At 44.6% G+C, this 21,638-nt stretch overlaps 1 protein-coding gene and 1 long non-coding RNA gene across 3 annotated transcripts in view; one reads left to right on the plus strand and one right to left on the minus strand.

The window, feature by feature from the left end:
• The window catches only part of LOC146805427 (uncharacterized), a 379,668-nt gene extending 378,548 nt beyond the window's left edge, over positions 1-1,120 (plus strand). The window contains exon 4 of the long non-coding RNA XR_014967842.1: positions 1,013-1,120. This is a non-coding gene — a long non-coding RNA (uncharacterized LOC146805427). The remainder of the gene's footprint in view (positions 1-1,012) is intronic.
• Positions 1-21,638, minus strand: part of EDAR (ectodysplasin A receptor) — a 353,642-nt gene that overhangs the window by 6,534 nt on the left and 325,470 nt on the right. For both annotated transcript variants that reach the window (XM_085622640.1, XM_085622641.1), the window contains exon 11: positions 3,127-3,187. In XM_085622640.1, the coding sequence (XP_085478766.1) occupies positions 3,127-3,187 (61 nt within the window). The remainder of the gene's footprint in view (positions 1-3,126; positions 3,188-21,638) is intronic.

Raw genomic sequence — 21,638 nt, forward strand, 5'->3', positions numbered from 1 at the left:
GGGTTGGCCTTTTTGTATCTCTGGTCTAAGCCAAGACCTTTTCTTTTTCCTCACAGTCAGTCCTCTTCGTTTATAGGTCTGTTATAGGGTCATGCGTATTTTGCTTCCGTCCATGGTAGCATACAGCAATAGGCCAGCACACTTAATACACTAGCTATTCGCAGTGCAAGTGACAGCATTCTTCGTGCGCACAATGTACACATTTGCCTCAAAAGTAGTCCCCTTCAGAGTCAGGGACAGACTGCTTGGTCGCAGTGTCCTTTATTAAAACAAAAAACATTCTGAGACGCTCCCAAGACACTTTTTCTACCAGACCCTCAACTGGTGCTTGGAGTGTGCTACATCTCGCATGGGCACTAGTAGTGCCATTGCAATATGGCATCCTGGACATGTGCATGTGTGCTCATGCATGAGCATGGCTATCTTTTAATGTTTTTGAAATGCTTCCTTAAAAATCATTCAGAGATGGTCATCTTTGCATGTGGATGCACAGGTAGCCATTTTGTCAATAAAAAAAAATACTTTATTAAAGACAATTCTAAGATTGCTATCTATGAATGTGCATGTCTGTGGCTGCATGGCCAGCCATCTTTGGATTTTGTTACACTTTATAACAAGTACTATTCCAAGACGCCACCCATGCGTGTGCAGGTGATCTTAAAATGTGTTTTTGACAAAGTATAGCAAAAACTATTACAAGATTATCCCACTGTACATCTGCATGCATGCTTGTGCTGGTCAGCCATCTTGAAATGTTGACAAAGTATAACAGAAACGATTACAAGATTGTCCCACTGTACATTTACATGCATGCTTGTATATGGGCGGCCATCTTAGAATGCTTTTTGTTACCCTTATAACTGTTCCAAGATGATCAAAGTCTAGCTTTCATGGATCTGCAAGCTAATAACAAACTATAGGAAAAGAAACAAGCATTGCCAAAGCCAATTAGCTCTGTAGTCAAAGTCAAACCTATTGCCTTTTTCAAAGTTTGTTTTATTTCTCTTCACAGCACTAGAAGCACATCGCTGAAGAGATCTGGTTTTGAGGACCTGCATCCAACTCCACATAAACAAGCTCCAAAAACATTGCAAACTAATTTCTTCTGTTTTACTGAAACAGTTCAAAGTTTATGTGACACCTATGTAATTAAACTGTCAAAGGAGAAATTAAGCTGGTCGTTTGCCTCGAGTATCTGAATTAAAAACACTATTCCACAGCCAGTACCAAAATTAATTTTGGTAACAAATTAGTGCTTGGGAAGGAAAAATTGTACATGTATTTTTGAAGCTTTTTTTGGTGTTGATAGATAACAAATATTTTGTCGTTTTATACCTTTTGGTCGCACTATTTTCTGTCTGTTTGATAACCATCATATGTAGAATTTTGCACCGTTATAGACTGGAGCTACAAGTAAGTGGCCAGAGAAACTGGAAAAACAAATGTCCATAGGTAATCAGCTTTCTATAGAGAGTAAAGGGACCCTGTCTAAAAGGCCTCGGGTCATTCTGGTTAACGGAGCAGTTAGACCTCTGCCAAGAAGACCCACAAGTGGTGAAAGTCAAATTCATAGAAAAACAAGGAGGAGTGAGAAGCTAAATTGGGGCTACCCTCAGCCTCCCTTAAACTTAATCAGGACACAAGAGAGGGAAAGCCTCACCACTGATGAACTCCTAATATTTTAAGAGATCAAATTAACTGGTCTCAATATATACATCTAAGTGGAAAGGAATCTGCACCCAGGTGAATCGGTGCAACCCTTGCAACACATGGATAAATTAGTAGGATCCTCACCCACTAGTACCACCAGTGGCATGCTTCATCATTGGATCCTCACCCACAGCACCTATTGTGAGTGGGTGGGCTCAACGCGGTTTGTAAACGGAGCTCTTACTAAAACCTAAGTGCAAGTTAAAGAAGCCTTCAGGGGAGCTGAATATGTGCAAGAGAGGGTGATGTCCCTTGGTGTAAGTGTGACGACAGGGATTGCCTCACCCCCACTACCTCATGGAGCCTGAATTTTTAGGAGTCATAGTCCACTAGAGGGAACATTTCCTATATGGTCTGTATGACTGCATTCTTCATATTTACCGTACTGTGTAAAGCAGCATTAGGAGTTGGTATTTAACACAATCTGTAGAAAATCTATGAATTGAGTTGGTTCTGAAGAAAGTCTGCTGACCCTGAGTGGCACTTGTAACAGGCCGAAACATGTCAACCTTACTGAGTTAAAGATGTTAGGGGTCATTGCACTCATAGGACATCACACTGTTTTTATCCCAGCTAAAGCACCTTATTAATAAGCAAGAATTAGGATCCTAAAGGCTTTTTTAACTTGCACTTAGGTTTTAGTAAGTGCTCTGTTTACAAACCGCGTTGAACCCACCCACTCACAATAGGTGCAGTGGGTGAGGATTCAATGATGAAGAAAGTCCAATTCAACCATCTTAAATTCTGAGGGGAAAAATCCCAGCAACAGTCTTAAAGGCGCAACAGTTATGATTCTATTATTTAGTCAATCAGACCGAACAGAGATTGCGAATTTGGCAAACATAAGTGATACATGAATCATGGCACCTCACAGATACTCCTATTACCAGGCTTGAACCAATCAGTACTACAAAACATATCACAAAAGTGTAGTTTGTGAATTCAGACCCTTATTTCTTAGATAAGGGGAGATTTTGTGATATTGTTGTATTGTGCGAAAAGAAAACAACCAACCCTACTGCTGGTTAGGGTACTTTGAACAGTGTTTTAGAGCAAAAAGATTTACACAAGAGGGAAAAATGTCTCGATTACCAGCATTGTTCATTATTTCATGCACAATGCTTTTATCAATAGATTCGATTCCTTGAATTCCCTCCCTCAGGAAGGAGAGAAAAAATCCATCTTCTCCCCTTCCTGAGACCTGTACTTGCCTTCAACCACAATAGCTATTTGGTAGCATTACCAGTTGTTGGAAGAGTCCTGAATGTTCTTACAAGGACTGGAAGGAAAGGGGCTCAGTTTAAAATGTAAATAACATTAATATGCTAATATTTTAAAGAGTCACTTCACTGCTAAATGCAAAAATAATACAAGCTAATTTTGCATGGTTGTGAAAGTTGAACTAGTAATACTTACCTTCCGCGACACCGCATGCATTAGCATAGAGATTCAGAATCTTTTTCCTCCGACTTTGAATCTGTGGGCCAGAAGAAACATATCATTACTGGATTTGCTAATGATTTGAATTCACAGTTACTATGCAAATTCTCTGGAAACATATTTACATTCCATAAGTCACGTCCATAGGAGGGAAAGTAATGATTTGAGAGGTAGCATTTCCTGTTGTTGATGAGTTTTTCTCTGTTCTTACTAACAACTCTTTATATATATTTTAATGGGAAGTTGGACTTGTCCCCCAACCAGGCCTATACTGTGCCTCTGCTCACCTGTGTATTGCTGGAAGTCCGAAAAATATATCACTTCCACTTCCCAGAAAATTCCTCTCGTCGGAAGGGCTGCACCTTGTCCCTCATCACCTCTAACACCATTGGGTCTCTACTCACTGATAACAGCATCAACATTCACCAATATTGCAACAACACAAACTTTATTTAAACATCATCTCTGCTGCAGATAACCAACGCCTCAAAAACGTTTTTTTCTGTAGAACTATGTTGTGGACTATAACATAAAACCAATCATTAAAATAAACTTGCACTATATTCCTCACTTTTTGTCTAAACTTACCTTGAGCTGTATGCCATAAAAAATTTAGGAGTGCCCGGGTGACAATGTTAAAGCTTAAGGCTTTGTGTATTTTTGTGAAGTACTGCCCCTAAGTTTGAGCACTACATTACATTTCACAAAGTGCTAAAACAAAACCAACCTATTCCCCAAAAACCTAACACCAACTCCTCTTGTACTTTGTCGAGGGAGACGAGTAGCCTTTTTTGGAACAAAATGACCCTGGGTTCACTTTGCAAGCTAACAATAGCCATTGAGTCCAACAGACTCTCTTTACCATACTGTTGCTTCTATCACTGTCTTCCAGTGATTGAATAAATAATGACTTGTACATGCATGCCCCTGGCTTCTTGGCGAACACACAACACTCCAAAATAAAGTATCAATGAGCCAGAATAATACGATATTCACACTGCTCTTTATCAAAAGTGATTTATATACATTTTGATATAGAATTAATGACCAGACCCACAGGCATTATCATGTGATAACTGCCTGTAAGACGAATGGGGATGGCCGACTGAAGGAGAGTGCCACGAAAGAAGGTGAAGGACAACTATCTTCATGATGAGGCCTGTTTCCCACATCACTAATGCTATTAGAGCAAGATCAAGGGGATACAGTTTGACCCTAAAATGCAGGTTGTGAGTTACCATCTCCTCCTTTTGGATTCCAATGTCACAAAATGACTGAGCAGGAGCTGGGTTTGCGGGCAGGATCGGCTTTGACTCCAACTTTGACTCAAACTTTCATTTTGTGGCAATGGGAGATGACTGAACGAGGAGGACTAACCACCCCCAGTCAACCCACCAGAGCGGCTGCCTATGAATGAATGAATGCTGCACCAGGAGCTACCCTCGCTGGTGTGGATGGGTCCTACTGCAGTGGACATTTACTGGAGATAGGGATACAACATGAAAATCTTCAGGCAGTGGGCCTTCTCCACTAATTAGAGCTTGTTACCACACAACACAATATTTCTGTGTTGCAATACGCAATTATTATTTCCCAATTAAAACTAATCCTCATATTGACCTCAGAACATAAAAGGCTCTTCGGGTTTGAACTTCCCTCCGTACCCTGTTTCAATTAGTTCACCAGGCAGTCTTTTCACTTGTATTATTTCCTTGTTGTGGAGTTTAACTCTTACCCTCTTTTCTTTCTCTTTAAACTTTTCCATCTCTTGCTGGCTGTCTCTCTTCAATTGTCTGTTTGAATTCTGGGCTTGCCATGCACTCCCTCGTGCAGGTGCTTTGTGTTCCTGCTTGTTCTACCATGATTTGAGCTGGAATGCTACGAAGTAATGGAATATTTGTTTCTTTCATTTCCAAACTATTATGCCAGATCTGATCTTTGCATGGGCACCTGTGGTGGCCAAGTTATTACAGCAGAAATACCCAGTATTTCTCAAGTCTTTCAAAGCTGCCTGAGCCAAAGAGGTTTGAAGTGGATCGGGAGAAGAAGCAGCTTGAGAGCAGGAAAGAGAATTGTTAAGGGCCTGACAGATAAATGGCTAATTTACTTATACGGTGTGCTTGAGGTGTAAAGAATCTTGTGCATGGGTAGTGACAAAGAGAGCAAGGTTGCACTCGGGCCGGATGGGCCATGTATCCCACTGGGCATTTCCACAGGGCGGAGAGCCATTGGAGGCCATGTTTTGAAGGCCCACGCTTCTTCTGACAACTGTGCCATTCTCTTCAGCTCCCAGGGTTTATTGTAGAGGGCACTGCAGGAGGAGGAAGGGACGGGGTGGGGGTCATAGAGAGATGGAGAAGTTAGAGAGGAGAGAGAAAGAGAGAGCGGAGACCAACATGGAATCAATGGATGGAAAGAAAGAGAGGAGCCATGCTGGTGTGAACATTTTTGCTAGAACTGCTTTTGGTCCCCAGTCCAGCCCTGATTGCAATAAGTTTAACTTTTGCGTCAGATTTTCTTTGTACAATGAGACTCAAAGTGGAGGCAGCACAAGGCGTCACTAAATCAGGGCTAATGGGATGGCTTGCATGGCCTAGAAGAGCTTAGCAGTAGACAAATAAAACAAGCTCGTTTTAGGACTAATATATAGTAGCAGAGTAAGGAATATGCTACTTACCAGTATGCATCTGTTCTTGGCATGTAGAGCTGCATAGTTTTACACTTTTGCATAGATCGCCATCTGGTGTTGGGCCCGGATGTTTGCAGTTTGTTTTTGTTCTTGGACAGTCTTTGGAAGTCACGAGTTCGGTGACTCCTCCTTCGGTCCGTACTGCGCATGGGCTTCGGCTCCATCCTCAGATTTTTTTTCGCCAGCAGGGAAATGATGGAGCGTAGTGATAACAGTGAGAAACCCATGTGTGTTGTATCTAAATAAGATAGACTGGAACGGATACAGGTAGCCGGGGAGGCGGGTGGGCGTGTACAACTCTGCAGCTCTACATGCCAAGTACAGATGCATACTGGTAAGTAGCATATTCCGTTCGAGGCATATGAGCTGCAGATTGTACACTTTTGCATAGATTATATAGCAGTACCCAGCCCTAGCGGCGACCACCGGTATCCGTTGCAGCGGTTTGAAATAGTGTCTTTAGTACAGCCTGGCCCACACTGGCTTGTTGCTTGGAATGCACGTCTACACAGTAATGTTTTGTGAAGGTGTGCGGTGTTGACCATGTGGCTGCTTTGCAGATGTCATCTAAGGGTATGTTCCCTAGAAAAGCCATAGAATCCCCTATCTTTCTTGTAGAGTGGGCTTTAGGTGGAACAGATAATGTTCTTTTTGCCTTGTGATAGCAAATTTGTATGCACTTTACAATCCACCTAGCTATCCCTGATTTAGAGATGGGGTTGCCTTTCTGCGGTGGAGAGAAGGAGACAAACAATTGTTTAGTCTTCCTGAAAGGTTGCGTTCTTTGTATGTAGTACAGTAAAGCCCTCTTAACATCAAGTGTATGTAGAGCCCTTTCCGTAACAGATTGAGGTTGCGAGAAAAAGACAGGTAATTCCACCGATTGATTAAGATGGAAGGGGGAAATGACCTTGGGCAGAAATTTTGGATTTGTACGAAGTATCACCTTGCTGTGATGTATTTGTAAAAAGGGTTCCTGTATAGTGAACGCTTGTATTTCACTAACCCTTCTAAGGGAAGTGATAGCTACGAGAAAAGCTGTTTTCCAGGTGAGGAACTGTAGCTCACATTTATGCAGTGGTTCGAAGGGCGGACCCATTAGCCTTGTAAGAACTACATTTAGATTCCATACAGGAGAAGGTGGTGCCCTGGGCGGAATTATGCGTTTAAGGCCTTCCATAAAGGCTTTAATAGCGGGCACTCTGAACAGTGATAAATGCTGTCTGTTTTGCAGGTAAGCAGCAATCGCTGCTAGGTGTAGGCGTATGGAAGAATATGCCAGGTTACACCTTTGAAGATGGAGTAGATAGCATATAATGTGTTGTATGGATGCATCTAAAGGGTTGATTGTATTGTTACGGCAGTAAACAACAAATCTCTTCCACTTTGCGGCATAGCATGCTCGAGTGGTAGGACGACTGGCTTCCTTGATAATATTCATGCAGTCAGGGGGAAGGTTAAAGTACCCAAATTCTAAGATTTCAGGAGCCAGATCGCAAGGTTGAGCTGAGTTGGGTCCGGGTGTCTGATTTCTCCATGGTTCTGAGTTAGGAGGCATGGGGACAGGTGCAGTTTTTGATGTGGTACCACTGATAGCTGTAATAGTGTGGTGTACCACGGCTGACTGGCCCATGTTGGGGCTACCAGAATGAGTGTGAGGGAGTGCTGTTGTAGTTTCCTGACCACTAATGGAATTAGTGGGTGAGGTGGAAAGGCGTATGCAAATTTGCCTGACCAGTTCATCCATATCGCATTGCCTTTGGACAATGGGTGTGGGTATCTGGCGGCGAAGCTTGGGCATTTTTTGTTTTCGTGGGTGGCGAAGAGGTCTATCTGAGGATGCCCCCACTTGCGGAAGAATGGGCGAAGAACTCGTGGATGCAGTTCCCATTCGTGTATTTGTTGCGTTTGTCTGCTGAGCAGATCTGCCATGGTGTTTTGTATGCCTGGGACGTGTTGTGCCAGGAGAAAGATGTTTTGTGGAATTGCCCATCTCCATATGCTCTGTGCTAAGCGGGAGAGCTGGGGAGAGTGTGTCCCCCCCTGTTTTTGAATATAATACATTGCAGTCATATTGTCTGTGCGAATGAGGACTGCTTTGGCTGAAATCTGTTTTTGAAAGGATTTTAGGGCTCGAAAGATCGCCAATAGCTCCAGATGGTTGATGTGGAGCGACTTTTGCTGTGGCGTCTATAGACCTTGCATTGTGAGGTGTAGGAGGTGCGCTCCCCAGCCGGAGAGCGATGCGTCCGCTGTTAGAATCACATGAGGAACCGGGTCCAGGAACGGCCACCCTTTGGAGAGGTTTGTGGTGTTCCACCACTGCAGAGAGTGATGGGTGCGGCCGTCCACCAACACCAGATCCGTCAGCTGTCCCTGGGCCTGGTTCCACTGTCGTGCTAGGCACTCTTGGAGTGGACGCATGTGTAGTCTTGCATGGGGCACTATGAAAATGCAAGATGCCATCATCCCTATTAGCTTCATGAACACTCTTGCTGGGAGAGAATGCTGAGCAATGAACGTTTGGCGCAAGGCTTGTATGCTTGCGATCCTGGCTGAATTGGGATAGGCTATACCCTTGGAGGTGTCTATAGTGGCCCCGAGATATTGCTTTGTGTGAGATGGTATGAGGTGGGACTTTTGGTAGTTCACCGTGAAGCCTAGCTGGTGGAGCAGTTGGATGGTGCTGTTTGTATGTTGCACACATTGGTCGTAAGACGCGGCTTTTATCAGCCAGTCATCTAAGTAAGGGAAGACGTGAATGTGTTGGCGTCCGAGGTGTGCTGCTAGTACCGCTAGGCATTTGGTAAACACCCGTGGTGCGGTGGTGACCCCGAAGGGGAGAACCGTGAATTGGTAATGCTGACCGTCCACCACAAACCTGAGGTACTTCCTGTGAGAAGGGTGTATTGGAATATGAAAGTATGCGTCTTTCAAATCCAAGGTAGTGAGAAAGTCTCCCTGACAGAGGAGTGGGAGGACTTGTTGGAGGGTGACCATGTGGAAATGGTCCGAATGTATGTATGCATTTAGAGGCCGGAGGTCCAGAATGGGCCGCAGGGTCCCGTCTTTTTTCGGTATTAGAAAATACAGAGAGTAGACCCCTAAATTTTGCTGCTTGACGGGGACTTGCTCTATAGCGTGTTTTTGTAGGAGGGAGATCACCTCCTGTTTGAGCAGTGTGGAATGTTCCTGTGACATTGTACGGTGCCTTGGTGGAATATTGGGTGGGGTAGATGTTAGTTCGAGACAGTACCCTGACCGAATAATTTGGGTCACCCATTTGTCCGATGTTATGGACTCCCAGGCATGAATAAAGTTTTGCAGTCTGCCCCCGACCGGAGTGGGATGGTCTGGGGGGAGCGAGGGGAAGTCATTGGGAGGGCGGTGTGGCAGAACGGGTGGTGTTGGTTTTGCCCCTGCCCCTGCCCTTATTGTTGTTGCCCCTGTATCCACCTCTTTGGTAGCCCTTTGAGAAGGTAGTTTGAGGAGGGGACTTGTAGGAGGTAGAGGCACTATTGGTGGAGTAGCCTCTGCCTGTGCTACGAAAGGACGAACGTCGAAAGGAACGTCTAGGGGTTTGGGATTGTAATGCCCCCATAGACTTTGCTGTGTCCGTGTCCTTTTTCATTTTTTCGAATGCTTCGTCCACCTTTGGCCCAAATAGGTGTTGTTGGTCAAAGGGGTGATTTAGTATGGATGCCTGGACTTCTGGCTTAAACCCTGAGATCCTGAGCCAGGCATGACGGCGAAGCAGGACACTAGTATTTATAGCTCTAGAAGCAGTGTCCGCTGCATCGAGGGCACATTTAATGGAGGTGTTAGTAATGAGCTTTCCCTCCTGTATTAGGTCATGAGCTTTACGTTTGTGTTTCTCTGGGAGGTGTTGCATAAGAGCCTCTAGCTCATCGTAGTGTGCTCTGTCATAACGCGCAAGCAGCGCCTGTGTATTCGCAATGCGCCAGATGTTTGCGGCTTGCGAGGCAGTGCGTTTACCAGACGCATCTAAGAGTTTTGATTCCTTATCTGGCGGTGGAGCCTCACCTGAGGACTGGGAGTTGGACCGCTTTCTAGCTGTGGACACAACTAGGGAATCTAAAGGAGCAGGTCCTTTAATGTATGCAGGATCTGTGGGGGCTGCTTTGTACTTTTTTTCTATTCTGGGGTTTAAGACCCTGGCCCTGACTGGGTCTTTGAACACCTCTGCAGCATGTTTGGTAACACCCTTAAGCATGGGCAAGATGGCTGTAGATTTATCCTGAATATCAAATGTATCCAGTAAGAAGTCTTCCTCCACTGGTTCGCTATGTAGTTCCACCCCATGATAGTGTGCTGCTCGCTGCACTAAGTGGTGAAACCCTAGTGAGTCCTCCGGGGGAGATGGCCTGGATGGGTAGAGGTCATCTTGAGGCACATCTGGTATGTCAGGGTTTTGGTAATCCTCCCATGGGTCTGGGGTCCCTGGGGGTGTGGGGTCCATCGGGGCGTCCGCTGGATCATAATCTGGATCCCCGTAATCCGGTTCTGGGGATGGGGTTGGGGAGTGATGAGGCAAGGGTGGCGGAGACCTGGGAGGGAGAGGAGGTGGAGGAGGTGTAGGAGGTGGTGGGGAGGGCACTCTGAGAGGAGATGTGGCAGAGTCCTTCCGTTTCGGCGGTGGAGGAGGAGCTGGTGTGTCAAGACGTCTTTTCTTGATAGACAAAATCAAGAGCCCAGTCTATGGATCCTTTGATAAGGTTTTTTGAGAAGGATCAGGTGTAAATAGTTCCGTTGGCGCCGAATCGTCCGCTGGCGCCGATGTTTTCGGAGCCGAGGACTTGGGTGGTTTCTCTGCGCCATGCTTTTTTGGAACCTCCGGTTTTTTCGGCGTCGAGGTAGGCTTCGGCGCGGGAGCGTCGGTGCCGAGGGATTTATGCTTGTGTTTCGTCGGCACCGAGAGTCCAGGCTTCGGCACCGGTGGCTTCGGAGCCGAGCTGGGTGTCACTTTCTTCGGTGCCGAACGGTGTTTGTCGGCACCAGGAGTAGGCTGGCTCGAGCCCGAGCTGCCGTGAGACTTGTGATGCTTCGACACCGGGCCCGAAGGTGGGGTGATAGAAGCTGCATGTTTGGTTTTCCCTAGGCCCGGAGGCGAAGGTGTAACCTGAGTCTCTTTGGATATGGGCGCGGGGGTGGGAGGGGGTAGAATACTCACGACCCTCTGCGCCGGTGTGATGTCCTCCAGGTCGGAGTCGTCGGCCTCGGAAGCGCTGACGATGTCTTCCTCCTGCTCGGTGTGTTGTTGCCCCGAAGCTCCGGTGTCGTCTCCGAAGATGTCCGGTGGAGCCGAGGTCGATGAGTGCGCCATGGTGCGTCGAGCCCTTCGATCCCGGATGGTCTTTTTCGATCGAAAAGACTTGCAGGCGGGGCAGTCACGAGCCTCGTGTTCGGGAGAGAGGCAAAGGTTACACACCTGATGGAGGTCGGTGTGGGGAAATTTAGACCCACATTTTGGGCACTTTTTGAACGGAGTCCTTTCCATCGGCCGGGACCGGAGTCGAGGAGGGCCCGAAGGCCGGTGCCGATGAGTGGAATCGAGAAAGCGCCTCTAAGAGAGATGAAGAAGATGATTGATGAAGAATCTCGATGGACGAGGATTTTCCGTCGAGGCTGGAACTGGAAAAGTTCGAAGCCGGAGCACCACATCCGAGCCCGATGGCGGAAAAAAACAATCTGAGGATGGAGCCGAAGCCCATGCGCAGTACGGACTGAAGGAGGAGTCACCGAACTCGTGACTTCCAAAGACTGTCCAAGAACAAAAACAAACTGCAAACATCCGGGCCCAACACCAGATGGCGATCTATGCAAAAGTGTACAATCTGCAGCTCATATGCCTCGAACACATATTTCAGTTGAGGTGTGGATCTGGGGACATTAAATGTTTTTTGTAGGTTGAGTGTCTGCATATTAATATTATGATGTTCTTCATATACATACACTAACTCCATGAAACTCCCCAAAGTTGGTCAATAGAGTAACAGAAATTTATGAAGATGTGGTTAACCCTGATTTTACCACTGTATATGACAGGGCTGTATTGAGACTTCTGGTTAGTCAAAGCGTCTGCCACTGTCCTATGGGCTTATTGGGTGCACTTCCTTCTCATATTTTCTTTACATTGCACGCTCTTTGAAGAAGTGCATAGAATATTTTATTATTACGGGATTAAAGTAAGGAGGAAAATAGTGAACTGGTTTTCACCCGCAGCTGCCGACAGTATTTTCCTTAATTTTGTAGCTCTTATTTGCAGTTCAGAATTTATCCAACTTTTCTGAACATTTATCAATATGGGGAGTTAACTGTGGTTTAGTGGATTTATATTTATATATCTAATATTTTGATGTATGAAGTAATGCAAGTTGTTCAAAATTACCCATACAAAATTCGTGAATAAAAAAAGAATAAAGGCCAGGTGGAGACCCTGGAAAGAGCAATGATAATATAATGTAAACAAAGTTGTTAACACTCTGAAAACAATCGAAAAAAGCCTCAAGCAAAGAGTTGTAATACATTTTTTTTCTTTCCACAAGCCAAAGGCCAAGTGGTTCGTAAATATCACCAGAACTCCGAGGTGGGAATTTAAGACCATATTACTCATGGTACCGGTTATGTTATTTTACGTCCAATTTGGGGGGAAAACTTGTAATAGCACTCTTCAAAGTGCAGCTAACAATTGGCACTGATTGGAATGAGGGCGTTTAGCCTTTGTTTATGTTTCTTGAATTAAATTGTTAATAAACCAGAGGGCAATGATGAGGGTCAGTGGATATAGGCGATTCTGTGGTTCCAGTGTTTGCCCCATAATTAAGGACTTAATGCATTTGCCACATAATTTGCCAAATGGGAATATTACCCCCATAAATGTTGTTTCTATTTCAAATGGTTAAAAGCAATAGTGATTGATTGATTTGATTTTTATAAAGCGCAAACAAATGCCCAGAGGCGTCTAGGCACTAAACTCTGACAAGTGACTCACCAACGTGAATTGTGGGGCTCCTCCAAGCCATTCCTGAGGTCCTTCATAGTTAAACAAACTTTAAGGTGGGAACAATAAGTGACAGAAGATCTTTTACACATAATTTGCATTTTTGCTACATAATTTAGATAAACTTGCAGCATAATTAGGTCCACCGTGCTGCACAAACCTAATAGCTCTGATAACGTTAAAACTTTGAAGAGTGGTTTGAGGGCTGTCATTATGATGTTGAAATGTGTATTTCACTGGCAACTGTGAAATATTTCCTTCATTTCTCTGTGAAATATAGGTTTATAGACCACTCCATTTTGTGCAATAAAAGCACCAACACACTGCCATCACTCAAAGTGATTCGTGTTACTGACCTCCAAAGGACAAAAAGAAGTCCTTTGATGGGTGGTAAGTAAATGTGTCACCTGCAAACTGCTGGGAGATATCTTATGTGCCTCTGTTCTGTATGGATTTTGAATAACATGAACTTTTCCTGTTATGGCCAACAACATTAATTGCACTGTCTGATTATTTACACTGCTCCAATTAATTCCTAGACATTCTAGCTCTCAGCAGTGCAGCTGTGTCGCTTCCTGCCCAACTGGGCCACGTGCGCATTACATAAAGCTCACTTGGAAACGGTGGGCGGATGTTTCTGGAAACAGGGAAGCGTTACAATGGCGTCTGTTGGTCCCCATGGCAGCGGGTGCGTTATGATGACCCTTCACGTTTTCTGAGAGCTGCTTGGAGTTAATAATCTGCACAAACCCATGTGTGCACTGTTTCAGAACCCCTCTGGACCCCTTCTCATTAAATTCAGGGTCTCCTAAACTCAAAACCAATAACGGTCGATTAGAGCGGAGGTCAAGCAAGCAAAAACAGACCCGGTGCCGCGGAGGTGGAAGACGGTGAAAATTGGGAGCAGCTGTGTGTTTACATCTCTATCGGAATTGTGTATATGAAGTCACCGTCGACGTCCCACGGCGGAAATATTATCACTGCCTCCAAACGTCCGCTTACACTCTAGGGCATAAGCTAGCTTATCAAATTGATGCAAAAGGTGATGTATGAACTTCACCTGAGACAACCTATGCTAACCCTGCAACAGAAGTGCTATTGTGTTTGTTCTTGTATAAAATAAATAAAACATGTTGAAATTAAAAGGTGCCTTCTTGAAAAGTGCCCCAAAAAGAGTGGCAGGAAACGTTCGTCCAGGGACTTATTGGACCAGAATGGCAGAAGTGGCTAAAGCATCAGTACTATTTCTTAAGCCGCCTCCAGTCAGTGGCGAAGCAAGGTCCCCAAATGCCATAATGCCAGCAAGGAAAATTGACCCTTCACCTACCTGCACTTTTGAAGAAAACACGTAACTGTGGCGTAAACTAATGGATAACGTCGCATTTGTGCTGTCCATGTCCGCTTACTGCTGGTACGCCAATGTGTCCACGGAAGCACGTTTTAAATGATATTTTAACTTCTACCTATGGCATCCATCTTGGGGGCATGCACGGAGAGTGTAATAGGGTGGAAAGTGGGGCTTAGCAGTAACTTACTCCAGCAGTGGACAACAGCCACAGTGAAGGTGTAGAGGGAAACATAAGGAACACAGAATTATGAAGAAAGCTTGGGGTAACCGAGGAGAGTCCAAAGGGGCCTAGGCCATCAATGCTCACGAAGATGTTTGGGCTCAGAGGCTAGAGTCTGTACACGTCCCCTGCAGAGCTCTGAGAGTGTGTGCCCCTGCCTCGAATTCCCTTCAGAAAGGTACTACTTTCTTGATTGTTAATCTCAGCACACATGACAACCATGCATCTTTGATATGGGTTCTTTGACATAGAACAGGAGCCAGATTTGGGTTTAGTGGTCAAGAGGAGACTCTAAGTGCGCACTCCTATTTTGAGGATGATTACAATTAGTCCACCAGGCTTACAGAAGTGGGTAATGGCAGCAGCAGATCCTAGTGGCAGGGCAGTTTGCGTTACCTGTCACCTGTCGGGAAAAGTTGTCTACTTGTCTCGCCCATCCTTTAAATCCATCTGTCAGTCCTGTGCAACCAGGCCCTTCCCTTCATCCATGTGGGACATGGATGACATGACTGTCTATAGTATGTATGTTGTGCAAGTGTGATGCATAGCACTGTGGGAAACCAGGAATCTATTTTGATTTCCTGAACCAAATTGGTACATAACAAGGACTCTTGGGAGTCTCATACACCAACGTGAATTGCGGGGCTCCTCCAAGGCATTCCTGAGGTCCTTCGCAGTTAAACAAACTCTAGGGTGGGGACAATGGATCTTTTTCAATCGTATGGAAATTCCCCTGACATTTCTCGCTCCATTGTCCCTTAGGAGTGCTATTCCAAACAAGTTGAGTGGTAGATAAGTTTTATGTCTCCCTTAACAGTCCACCCCCCTGTTGAAAATGTCAGATAAAGACTATGGGACAACCAGTTTGGGACGAATGCGCACATCAGAAACTGCCTGGAACTAGGCCCAGAATGGACTAGTGGAATACACAAATCTCTGTCTGCAATCGTAGGATAAGTATGGGGTAGAAACATCCAGTCAAGGTGACAAGAATCTTCAGAACCTGAGATGGACAAGAAACGCTTCTGTGCTGCTAGGTTAGGGTCACTGCCTGCCAACTCTCCTGCAACATTCGGGAACAGGAATCTGGATGTTCTGCAAATCAACTGCCAGAAGCTGCTTGAGGGCTTCCTTGAGGTAAGTAGCTAACATCCTGTTGAGGAGAGTGCTGGAGGTGCCTATGCACAAAGAAGATGCTGCCTTGAAAGGAAGGACTGTGAGTAGCTGAGGCAGGAGGAACAAAACACGACCCACCACATCCCACAAAAGGATCTTCACTGCCAGGCCATGTGGTGGGGCCTTGACCCTGTTGTCCTGCAGCATGCCTAGAAACTAAAGTGCCTGTAATGGCTAGGCACTCATGGAAAGCACCATTGCATCTCACGATCTCACCATACTGAAACGAGGAGTCTGTGTCTGTGTCTGTAGAGGTGCCTGAAGAATTGAGATTACACATCCGCGGCCAACTCAAATGAAACCAAAGCACCTTGAGAGAGTGCTTCAACTACAAGATCAAAATATGCATTTGACAGCCTGCAACTGACCTTTGCTGGAGCACAACTGCCTCTGAGAGGGGCTCTAAAATTTGTTTGGAAGGAAGACTTGCATTTGGGCCTGAGGAAGACCCACCAAGGGTGGATCTACCTAAATCTGAACAGGACTTCTTCCCTGGAGCATGCACCTGCGTACTTGTTGCAAAGCTGAAAATCCCAACAGCGTCAGTAGGGCTGGGGCAGTGTCAGTGCACCTGCTCTTGGTGGTCCATGCAGGGTCGCACACCACTGGGAGCCTTTTAGTCACCACCCACAGCCTGCAAGACCAGACAGATCTACCCAGGACTATAAACACTAAGGGACAGTGCAAGAGAATGACATTAAGGGACCTATCACTGCAGAAATGGATATATGTAAGCACAAACCTAGCCATATTTCCAGATAGAATAGTTAGAACCCAGAATCGAGGATCACAAGACCTATAGCCACTAATTTTCCAGGAAAGACAATGATCTAGTTTAAACTGAAAATAGTTTGTGCTGCCTTAGCACAGAACATTTTTTGCTGTTGCTAATTTCCTTACACAATAATTGTCCTGTTAATATATGTATGCAAGATTAAGGAACAAAAATCGTGTGAACATCTTTGACCAACTCTTGGTGGCAAAACCAGACCTACCCATCATCTTAGAAACTGCCTCAGTAACGATGACACCTCCACATGTAATGAAACCATTCCACATGGATAGGGCACAATCAACAGAAACCAACAGCCAAGACAGCAGGAAGCTCAGCGGTCACCTTTAAGAAGTCCTTGAAAATCATACATATCAGGAATGTGTCGTAGCGGAAGGGAATCCATTCTAGTAAGGTACTACCTGACCCTAGCCTTTGCCAGTCCTTTCTCCTGATCCATCGGCCACTTCCTAGCAACGGAAAATGTAAGTTTGCTTTACTGGATGCATTGACAAAAATTCTGCTAAATCACCCCAACCAGAACATCCTAGGGGACTTTAAGATCTGCTTTGCAAAACAACATCTACAAGAATAGTATTTATCACATCGAACCATGAGTCTCTCAACATCTGACAAACTGTATCTAAACCCACTCATTCCCCTAGCCACATACTAAGAGTCCATTAAAGGTTCCTGGTTAACAACTGGTGAAAATACTGCAGACAAAATTTACAAAATTGAGCGGTATCTTCCCTTGAGATAACAGGGATTATGAAACAGACCTGGGAATACTGAGGCCAATGCCATGAGTTTTCTACCTTCTATGGGAAATAACAGGCCCAAATCTGCGAAGATGTACCACTTGTTTGAAGCAGGTGGCAAATGTTCTTGGGGCTTTTTTGGGCTTTGGGGAGTTGATGGGGATGAAGATGGCAGTAGGGCGGGTCTTCTTTTATTTCAGTTGGGGAGAGCTCTTCTGCTACCCCTATCCTGAAACGTGTGAGTGGGCATGGACCAGGTGCAGCAGCCGCCTGCAGCCCCTCCAGCTCTGCGGGGAAGTCTGTGACCCATGCCTCCAGGCCTGGATTTATCAGGTACGGAGTTTGGGACACACACAAGTGCCCAGTGTGGTATTCCAACCCTCCTCCCCCCTAGGAATACTGCTCAAGGCAACTTGTGATGATGCCCTAGATGTCATTCTCTCCCCTTATGGTCATTCCTTAGTGATTATGGAGTGACCATCATGTCAGTGCCTTCAAGATCAAACGTGTGGCATACAGACCACAGCCAGCTGCTAATAACATGATGACAGAAACAGGTAACCCATCAGTAACAGAGACACCTTGTCCTCTCTTAACTATTCAGTAACTGTAGCAATCCACCACCCGTATCTATGTAACTATGTTTGCCCATATGAGTGAGACATAATTACCCAGCCCACTATAACTAAATGTAAATCCGTATTTGTAAAGCGCAAACTACTCACCCTTACGGGTCTCAAGGCGCTGGGGGCCGTCGTGGAAATTAAGTGAGCTATTGCGCAGAGTCACATGGTGCTGAACTGAGCTGCTGCCGGAGCCGGGGATCGAACTGTGAACCCTGTGCTCAGAAGTCAGCTGCCCTGGCCGCTGCACCACACCTCTCCACCATTCATACTAATTGGACAAGCATTTAATATCTAAAGAGATCTACTGCACTACTGGCCTCTGTTGAGTCCTTGCTTTTGCAGGTCCCAGTAGCCACATATTGTGATCATTACTTGACATCTTATAGGATAATCATATAAAGGATGGCTGTAACCTAGTCTATCCTGCCCAATGTATGTCTCTCACCTCTATCGTTATACCGCAGCTTCCCTCCCAATTCCATGAGACATCAGAGATGATGACCTTCCATTACCTTTCGCATATACATTCAGGGCAAGAATATAAATAAATCTTAAACATAATAATGGGACCGGAACAGCTGTTGCTGATGTCAGCACACTGCTTCGCAGCAGCTCAGTCATCACAGAGCTAAGGGCAGTGTCCCAAGGCAAGATAAGAGCACCTCTCAGTTCACCCATGCACAACACGAAAACCCTTCTCACATAATCCCAGCACACTTCTAACTATACACCCCACACTGTGTACTGTGCTATCCGTATGTGTAAGTACTTTAGCTCCTCAGATAGGAGTAGTAACTCCTATATGAGTGCTACATTACTATGAAATAATGCATTCTGTCTTGTCCTCTAATATTTTATGTTGTATAGTATTGTGTTGTGAGACTGGAGTCAATTATTTGTTCTCTTTGTGTCAAAGCACTGGCTGGGCATTCATTTATTGGTTGCTAATAGATATTTCTTTGAGTTGTGACATCTCAACCAACATCTCACAGAGTAAGGCGTAGACTGCTTGACTTCTCTAGCCTGAGCGACAAGTTGTAAAGGAGTTATCTTGGTGCTCAGTTTTGAGCTCAGTAGTAAAGTAAAGCTGTATAACGTCAGTGGTAACATGCTTCAGTTGTTACAATCCTAACCCAGTAACCTCTAACTGCATTGGGACTCTTGAAAAAGGTCCCAAAGAAGGTGTAACTCAAATCTACAACATATGTTACACCAAAGGACCCAGCAGGTATTTTTACATACACTTCCTCTAGCTTAGACATGTGACAGATATATGCTCCTTCTACGGTGCTCTTTTTTCACCAGCATGTGTGAAAACATTTACCCTCTCCTCCTACTATGTTCCTTTTTCACCAGCAAGTGAGAAAACATTTACCCTATCCTCCTACTGTGTTCCTTTTTCACCAGCAAGTGAGAAAACATTTACCCTATCCTCCTACTATGTTCCTTTTTCACCAGCAAGTGAGAAAACATTTGCACAAATGAAAGCTGAACAATCCTGTTGAAGCACATACTGAAGTACATTCACAATCTGAGTAGGGTAATACACGTAAAAGGTGTGGAGATACAGGGTGCCTTTAAAGTCAGTACTAAGCAAGATGCATTGTACCTGAGCATACTGTATGCCTGCAGTCTCCTGGTCATGAACCACCTTGGCATCCACTCAAAGCTACTGTATTCTGACGGGAGTCATTTCCAATGAGTCCCCTCCCCATGGTGCTTGTAAGTTACAAATTGACAGCAACTCTTACCCCTATATTACACGCATATAGGATATTGTGATGTGCCCTGGCAGTCTGTGCCCTATGAAAATCTACAGGGACAGAACCATTTCACGAAGAGCTCTTTGCATTGCAGTGTCTCCTTGTCCTCAGGCTAGAAGCAGAGATATCAGTGGTAAAGGCGAATCAGCAGACATTATTAACAATAACTGTGTGCTCGGAAGTATAGGTGCCATTGTTCACTGTATAAATAAATTCTCCCTTCGTACTGAAATTATCATATTGCAAAGTGTGACACTCAGGGCCTGGAACTCAACAGCTATTGGGAATAGATATGTACTGTTAACTGTACGGTACGCTGCATCATTATGCAGAAAAACACTATACATAGTTTATTTCTGTTCAGTGTGATTTCTTTCTTCTAAATTGGCATCAACTCTTCTTAAGTTTTCTTTAGAGTGGGCTTTTCTTTTCCTTGCGTTTCTTTATCCTTTACCGCTTCGATTCTTTTCCCATCTCCGCATCCAACAAATAATGATCATTTTATCCATTTGCCACTACACTACTAGCATTAATGGGATTTTAGCATTAATGGGATTTCACTGCAGAAATCTGTTAGAAGAATCACTCTCCTTAAACCTCTATCTAATTTTCCACGACAATTTCTTTCTCATGGCATGAACACCCAACAGTAGACGACAAACCCCTATGCCGGCAACTAAGCAAAGTTTACATAAAGTGAAAAGAAGCCCTTTTACTATCTTGCCCACAACTTGCGATCTGCTCAATTAAAATATACCACCAGTGCTCATCTATGTGGCTCCACCTTTTATGGAAATGCTCTGTGGTGCATTATGTGTGTTTGAAAATACAGGCACAATTAAACATACTTAATTAAGGATTTAGACAGTTGTGAATTTTGGATTTACATGAACCACCGTGCAACATTGCCCTTTATCTCTACAGAAGAGCCAATTTGAATCATACAAATTTGCAATATAATTACATCATTGTGTGACATAAAGTGAGATGCTTAAACCAACTAAAGAGTCAGAATGAGTCACAAGATTACTGATGAGGGTAGGATTACAGCACTTACTACTTGGCAGGAAAATCATTTATTGTTTGGCGGTTTGACATGGGCTACATTCTCTGTCTTTGATAGGACACAAAGCCAACTACAAAGAAACTGCATGCTCTTTTTCTGATGTGTCTAATGTGGTTCCAATATGTCTGGTGTGTGTGTTATTCCCCATTCCAAGGTAAACAACCTATAATCTCTGTATTTTGGTGCAGGGAAGCCAGCCGGAATCTGTGACTCAGGCCATTGGCAACTCCGCGGTACAATAAAGAAACTTGTAATGGGAGCCTTTGAGATGAACACCGCACAAGCACTGTCTTCACCTTTTGAGCCAAAGGAAGCTTTGAGATTTATTTTGAGTGACTGGATCCAGTCCAGAGAAAAGGAGGGGAATTCTCGTTCATATGATTTGCTCTCAGACTTTTGTTCGTAAATGCTTGTTTTTCAAAATATTCATTTGATTGTCACCAAAGCATCAATACTGATCCATCCACACACACGTCTGAAGCATTGATTCACCCCACATAAAATCTTCAGTATTACTTAAATTCATGTGTAATCACAAAATGGTGTCATGATAAAACATAAGCTAATGCATCGAAACCCAAAGCCCTGGAACCACAAATCCATAGGGTAGCACTATGTATGGCCCATCACTTAGGGCCCTTTTCACAACTGTAAATTCACCTGAAAACGTAAGTTTATGACTCATTTAAATTTGTAGGAGCTGCCAAGAGGTAAAAGGGATTCCTGGCAGGTGTAAACTCATTAATGCACGAGTTCAGTGTTCTCTGCACATTTACATCCCAATCAAGGCGTGAAAATGGGGTTTCCAAGGTGCGGTCTGCATTGGAAGTTTGTGAATGCCATTAATAAGTATGTTTGTGGCATTCATAAACTCCTCCCATTCCTCTTTTCACCTTGGGATAATTCAGATTTTTCCTTTAGATAAAGGCTGGCATTAATTTCCTTCCACCATGATAAGGAGACTAATTCATGCCCAGATTTGAGTGGATGCAGGGGAGGGGTTTCTCCACCCGAAAAAATACTTTCCTTTCACAGGGAAATTTTTT

This window comes from Triturus cristatus, chromosome 8, assembly GCF_964204655.1.
Source record: "Triturus cristatus chromosome 8, aTriCri1.1, whole genome shotgun sequence".
Lineage (NCBI taxonomy): Eukaryota > Metazoa > Chordata > Amphibia > Caudata > Salamandridae > Triturus > Triturus cristatus.